Genomic DNA, 7,544 nt, shown 5'->3' on the forward strand with positions numbered 1-7,544 from the left:
ATATTATGGGGAAAAAAAATATAGCTATTTTTCTTGAATATATAGGTATGTTTGCCATATTCTGTAGTTTTTCCATTAAAATATAAGTATTGCATAAAAAATGTCTTCTCGTAATTATTTTTTTTTACTTTATCACGTTTTTTTTAGAAAAATATAGAAATCAATGCAATATTTATTGGTATTGAAAAATAATTAACAAAATAATAATTACTGATATTTAAAAAACAATTTACATTGAATTTAATACATTAAAATATGAAAAGTTTTACTTTCAGAGCCTATTTGGCATTTCTGCTAAAAGCGGCTTAATTTTAGAATTTTTGCTTTTTAAAATAGTTTTTCAGAAAAATGCTTCCGACAAAAAAATAATTTGTATTTGAATAATTCATCTAAAAAGTGCTTTTGAAAAGCAAGTTGTGTTTGGTTAATGTATTTTAAAAAGTGTTTTTAAAAGTCAAATTCTGAAAAAGGGTAAGTATCAGTGTACTTTTAATATTAAGATTATTTTATGGAGAGAAAATATTTTAAATATCTATTACAAAAGTATTAATTAAATTTTATTTTTATTAAATTAAAATGTACACATTCACATTTTTAATCAATATTATATATAGATAAATATAGGGAAAATGGTTTGAAAAATACCCCAACTTTGGCCGAAATTGCTGTTACGATACCAAACTTTATGGATGACTTTTTACACCCCTGCACTATTTAATAATGTATTTTAAAGGTATATATGTGCCCACATGGACACATTACTATTTAAAATGATGCAATATTTATAATGTCCACGTAGACACATATATACCTTTAAAATGTACTATTAAATAGTACAGGGGGGTAAAAGGTCATTTTCAAAGTTTGGTATCGTAACAGCAATTTCAGCCAAAGTTAGAGTATTTTTCAGACCATTTTCCCATAAATATATAAATATATTAAATATTAACATTATAATTTAAATATAATTAAAATATCAAGAAAAATAAATTTAAAAACCATTTCACAAATTAAATCATTACATACAGAAAATAATATTATTTTCTTAAAAACCATTGATTTTTTTTTAAAAAAAAATTTCAAAAAAGAAGAAAGTACTTTTGACCTCTCAACATCAATCAAACAGGCTCTTAATGACATTTATCATATAAGTCAGTATGCATAATAGTAGTAACATACTTACATGAACATATAAATAATATAAGAATCATTTTCTAAGTGAAAATGTGCGCGAGAAAATCATTACAACACTCGATGATAATGATATACACCGATTGTTTTCAATATTTATGATAAGAATATATATTTTTTATATATCTTTTCAAAATAAATCTATTTTAAAAAATACGAGTGTTGTCGTTTATGAAACATGAATGAAGAACGACACATAATTTTATATTTAATTATTTTAGGAGCATTCCATCAACGTAATAAATGTTACACATTTTTTTTGGACATTTTACTTCGTTTTTTGCAATTCTTTATTCATTTTAGTTTCACTTTTAAAAATTTAGAAGTTTTGCAAAATGCTTATGAATTAAAATTGAATATTTGTGTTTAGATCATATTTCAAAAATAAATTAACAACTCGTTTTGATTTTAAAAGTTATAATTATGTTATTTTAATAAATAAGAATTTTTTAACAATCGCGCGCGCGAAGCGATTCGAGCTAAAATTGATTATTGCTCTTATACTATTCGAACTATCTTTGGAATATTGGGCATCAAAATTTGAATATTTCTAGACGAGGAATAATTTTAGCGATTATGATTGAGATAAAGCTCTTTTCTATTGTATAATTTTCTATTGTCCGAGTTGGAATTAGAAGCGCGAGCTGATTCACTAGTTTATAGATAAATCAAGATCTACTTTAGCTTACTAATGAAGTTAAAAACCGTGTGATTTCGTATTCAAATTTCGAGGAATAAAGAAAGGAAAATCGTATGCAAAACCCATAAAGAAATACTATTTCTCTCTCAGTCAGAGCCGTAACAATTAAGAAAAATCCCAACCTTTCTATAAAAATCAACCCTTGTTTACTCTTCTCTTCTGATATTTCTCTCACAACCAAAAATGGCTTCACCAGCAATCCTCCCAATCACTTCACAACCCACCGCCGCCGACACCACCCAACAGATCGGTCCAACTCCGGCATTCCGATCATTCATCAACCACATCTCCACCACCGTCCAAACTGGTTTTGCCAATCGCCGGCCATGGTCCGAGCTCCTTGACCGGTCCGCTTTCTCTAAACCGGAATCTATCTCCGACGCCACTCTCCGTATCCGCAAAAACTACACCTATTTCCGTATCAATTACCTTTCTCTCCTTGCTGTTGTTCTCGCCTTTTCCCTCCTCACAAACCCATTTTCCCTTCTTACTCTTTCTGGCCTTCTCGCCGCTTGGCTCTTTCTTTACCTTTTCCGTCCTTCCGATCCGCCTTTGGTTCTATTTGGTCGACAGTTTTCTGAAAGGGAGACGCTGGGTTTGCTTATTGTCTCTACTGTGGTTGTAATTTTTCTTACCTCTGTTGGAGCTGTGCTTGTTTCTGCTTTGATGGTTGGTCTTGGGATTGTGTGTATACATGCTGCTTTTAGGGCCCCTGAGGATCTTTTCCTTGATGATCAAGAGTCTCCTGCTACTGGGTTTCTCTCTTTCTTGAGCAGCGGTGCCGCCAATGCTGTTGCCCCTGCGGTTGCTGCTAGGGTTTGAGCGTATATGGGGTATGCAAGCTCGATTCATATAATTTTGTGAATGATTTACTGTCTTTAGTAGATTAACTCATAAAGAATTGATGGAAATGAGACCAGAATAATGATGTATGTATAAGACTTTTTCCGTTTCTTTAAGATTCAGAACTTGAAAATTGTAATTTGGATCCTACCAACTTGGAAGTTTAGTTACTGTAATTGATTCTTGAAAATGAGTAATTTGCACCTGAGATCTGAGTTGATCAAAGTCCGATTGAAAGAACAATTTTTTATAGAGTATGATCTCAATGGTTGAGACTCTTGAGATTGATTCGTTGATTTCTGATTGACCTCTGTTATTGATAACACCTGTTATTTTAAAGAATTGGATTTGGTTGGTATTGATCAGATCTGGATGATTTCGGTATGAAAATAGTCACATTCTTAACCATCTAGCATAGATGAGACAGGAATATGGATATTTTATGTAAGTTCTTCAAGATACACTTAAAATTCATTGATTTGTGATTGACCTCATTTGTGTTTGATATTTTTTCATATCCAGTTCCATGTAACATATGTATCATAGGTTAATTCAACCTTTACAGTCGTTTGGTTATTGCTAAACTTGTATTGGTTGCCTTCATATTTGGCTTGTTATTGATGAAAGTTATGATGTGCTTTTGTTAAAGGTCGTTTCGTCATCACAGTTAATTTTGTTGTTCTCACTCATGAGTGTTGCATGATGTATTCATTGTTTAGGAGTCCATACATTCTCCTTAGCACACAGGGGAAGTGTGCCTACCTAAAGAATGATGTGCTTTTTATTTACATTCATCATATGTTTTGATTGTTGCTTTGCAATGTGTGTGTTGAGAGTTGAGACTACCATTTTTTTGGTGTATTGGGTTTTACTTTACTCGAATAGAATGAGTGGGCTGTTTCTGTTTGTTGAGAATTTTCGAATTGCTGATCAACATTAGTTAATAACCACAACCACACATGCGGATGTGTGCCTACCTAAGGAACTCGTTTATTTTTCATTTACATTGAGAAATATCTCATCATATGTTTTGATTACTCGACCAGCACAATGTGTGTTGAGACAACTATTTCTTGGTGGATTAGAATCAGTCAGGCTATTTCTTTTTGAGAATCTTTGAATTGCTGATGAGAATGCTATAAAGGCTATTTCTATTTGTTGGTTTGTTGTTGATTATCCAATGTTGATGGAAAAAGTTATATCTGAATTGCTGATGAGAATGCTATAAAGACAATGTTATGCCTCTCCTCTTAAAGTATGCATATTTTTTATTGGTGGTCAATTGTGCCCTTTATCTAAGATATGATAATTGAATGCAGGAAATTTGTTGTTGTATATTCTTGGTAGAGAAAATGATCAAAATGGTCCTTCATGTATATGGGTTGATTTATTTTGGTCCTTAATATATATCACTTGATAGAAATAGTCCTTAATGTATGTAAAATGGGTATCATTTTGGTCCTAAACCCTAAATTTAACTTTTCACTGTTAAAAACTAACGTCTCCTCCCAAGGTACCCCTTCTCTGGTTCCTCAGTACTTGTTCTTCCTCAATATAGGAATACTAGTACACAAAACTGTTTTTTCTTTCAAGTAATTTCTAGCTTTTGGGTCAACTGAAAATTTATTGGATTCAGTGGAAGGGCAAAATAAGACTCACCTATTGATTTCAATTTTCATTGAATTAACCAATTAGCTCATCCAATCCAAAAATCAGCTTAATCAATCGAAAGAGATTATAAACTAAACAGTAATAAAATAATGGAGAATTTTTTGTGTGTCTATGTCATCCAAAAGCATGGATATGCTACTTCTTAATTCATTATATTACCAGTTCAAATATTTTTTTTGATTCAGTCAATGCGTCTAAAAATAAAGTCATTCATACCATTAATGAAAAATGGAACAAGCTGTTCAAATCATAATGAGTATTGAATTTTTCTAAAAGAAGATGAGGAGTTGGCAAGAGATGAGTTTTTTAAAATCTATTTTAAGAAGCTGATGCAGTTTTAGAGAGAAGACAGGAATGCAGAGCAGCCAAGGAGAAGAGAGAAATGAGTTAGGAATGAGACGTTAGTTTTTAAGAGAGAAAAGTTAAATTTAGGGTTTAGGATCAAAATGATACTCAATTTGCATACATTAAGGACTATTTCTATCAAGTGATATGAGTTGGCAAGAGATGAGTTTTTTAAAATCTATTTTAAGAAGCTGATGCAGTTTTAGAGAGAAGACAGGAATGCAGAGCAGCCAAGGAGAAGAGAGAAATGAGTTAGGAATGAGACGTTAGTTTTTAAGAGAGAAAAGTTAAATTTAGGGTTTAGGATCAAAATGATACTCAATTTGCATACATTAAGGACTATTTCTATCAAGTGATATATTAAGGACCAAAATAAATCAACACATATACATGAAGGACCATTTTGATCATTTCCTCATTCTTGGTACGCTTGGAAACCTTGCTGGGGTCTGTTTCCAACTTCTTTAATATTGAGTCATAGAGAAGAGAATTGTAGCAATCAATTGGTTTAATGTCGATGGCTGTTTACAAGTACTGGTGCCAGTAAACCATTTTTTGGAAGTTCCAAATTGATCTTTTCTGATTGATGTGTATGGCCTATTTTTATGAGTTTGAAGTTAGGTCTGCTAGTGATGTAAGTCCATCTTTGCTCCAAGTATACGATGACACATTTGTGTTAGAGCTGAGTATGGTATTTTATTTACTGGAGGATATTCAGAAGGTCTACTTGGAAAAAGGACGTATAATTCCCTACACTGCCATGGAGACGATACTCTAGCAGGAACAAAATGAAGTTTTTCCTGTCGTGATAGTCTATGTTTAACGATTGTAGCAGTAAGATGGAAATTATTCCAAAAAATACTATCAATTCGGCAACAAACAACTCATACCTAGTAATGCAAGGGAAGCCATCAAAAAGCTATTGAACATCGGGAACATTTTTGGCATTGGAATAGCTATTCTGCCCATTTCGGCAAGATAAACAAGGCGGATTCTATCATAAGTCGTTCCTGCCGACAACTTTTTTTAGTCATTATTTGAATGTTTTGTAACCTCAAAATACTTGTTCGTATTCTTGATTTTATACGGTTTTTAGTTTTCTCATGTTTGATTGGTTTAAATATTTTGAAATATAATTTTCAAATCAACTTATTTTCTTCAAATTTAAGGAAAATGACTTACCTCCGAAAAGTAAAAAGTAAAGAAAATATTTTTTTAACTTTTTTTAACCTCAGCTTTCCACATAATTCTAGTTTTAGATATCTAATCTAGGATTTGACTCCTGGGTGTTGGGTTGGGTTAGGATCGCATCTTGATTTTGGTGTTGGGTCTCGTATTAGGATTTGAGTTGAGTGTTGAGGTCGGGGGTTTGAATTGGGTGATGGAGTTGGGTTTTGGGTTGAGCATCGAGTTTGAGTTCATTGTTAGGTGTCGGGTTTGGGTGTTGCAATCAAGTCTGTAATTGGGAGTCGAATTTGTTCCTAATTCAGAAGTCGGGTCTTGGATTGGGTCTTGGGTGTTGGGTTGGGGTTGGATTTTGGTTTGGAAGTTTAGTTTTGCATCGGGTGTCATAGTTGAAGTCTTGGTTTGCAAGTCTGCTCTCGGATTAGTAATCGGGGTCGGGTGTTGATGTTGGGGTTAGGGTTAGGGTTAGGGTTGGTTCTAGTTTTAATGTCGATTTAGGAGTTGGGGTCAGGTTTTGGATCGAGTGTTGTGGTTAGATCCTGGATTGGTCATCAAGGTCATGTCCAATTTGGGGTGTCAGGGTCGAGGCTGGTCTCAGTTCAAATGTCGAGTCCTAAGTTAGGAGTTGGGGTCAGGTCCTGGGTCGGTTCTTGGGGTTGTTTCCTAAATTGAGTGTCGGGGTCGGTTCTCAATTCGAATGTTTGGTCCCGAGTCGAGAGTTAGGATCAGGTCCTGGTTTAGGAGTGTTGGATTCTGGATTGATCGTCGAGGTTGAGAGTTGTGTCCACAGTTGTGATTAGGTCCTGGGTCAGAGTTGAAAGTCATATCTTGAACTGTACATATGGTTATTTGGTTCTTTGCTTTGGTTTTTTCATAATCGATTTTTAATCTTTTGATTATAGAAAAATGTGCACCAAATTAAATTCAATTATTTTCAAGGTTGGTTCAATTTTTTAATTTTTTCGAAATTTGAAAAGAAATTATGGTACATAAAGAATTAAATAGTATAACTAGAGTGAAAACATAATTCAAACAATACCCCAATTTGGTATCTTTATCTCTTTCAATCAAGTATTCAAATTATAAATGGCTATAATATAATCCATAAATAATATATTTATAAGTTGTTTGGTTAAATTTTTTTATTTTATTTAAAATTATTTTCATACCCGGTTAGAACTACTAGACACATGGGCTCATTAACAATACGTATTTGATTTTCGACAGACCCTTTGCTTGGGTAAAAGATTTGGTTCTTCCATACAGTCATTAAAATTATATGAATTTAAATATATTTCTTTTCGAATTATTTTCGGATGTTGACAAGCTAGATCAAAGATGACCGCGCGGACTACTGCCCGTCATCAGAGATCCTGTAAATTGGTATCAGAGCCTAGGAACTTTCATGGTAAATCATTAATAGTTGTGAAGTATTTCGGCATAGATATATTTCTCTTTGATCATGGATCTAGGAGAAATTCATTTTGAATATATTTTCGTGCAAGTGAACCTGGACTAAAATCAATTTGGTGTTCAGTCATCATTAACTGTCGTTAGGGTCAAATTCCATTTCAGAAACGGAAGGGATTTCTTTATCAGAAATATCAGA

At 32.9% G+C, this 7,544-nt stretch overlaps 1 protein-coding gene across 1 annotated transcript; it reads left to right on the plus strand.

Annotated features, from left to right (window-relative positions):
• The first annotated feature begins 1,931 nt into the window (after window positions 1-1,931).
• Window positions 1,932-2,984, plus strand: LOC102591405 (PRA1 family protein B4-like). Its single transcript, XM_006360765.2, has one exon. The coding sequence runs from the start codon at window positions 2,075-2,077 to the stop codon at window positions 2,711-2,713; it is 639 nt and encodes a 212-aa protein (XP_006360827.1). The 5' UTR covers window positions 1,932-2,074; the 3' UTR covers window positions 2,714-2,984.
• The last annotated feature ends 4,560 nt before the right edge of the window (window positions 2,985-7,544 follow it).

The sequence above is a fragment of the Solanum tuberosum genome, unplaced genomic scaffold (assembly GCF_000226075.1).
Source record: "Solanum tuberosum cultivar DM 1-3 516 R44 unplaced genomic scaffold, SolTub_3.0 scf00332, whole genome shotgun sequence".
Taxonomy (NCBI): Eukaryota; Viridiplantae; Streptophyta; class Magnoliopsida; order Solanales; family Solanaceae; genus Solanum; species Solanum tuberosum.

Bases quoted from the DNA above. Each gene is read 5' to 3' on its own strand.
- LOC102591405 (XM_006360765.2), top strand. From the start codon at position 2,075: ATGGCTTCACCAGCAATCCTCCCAATCACTTCACAACCCACCGCCGCC.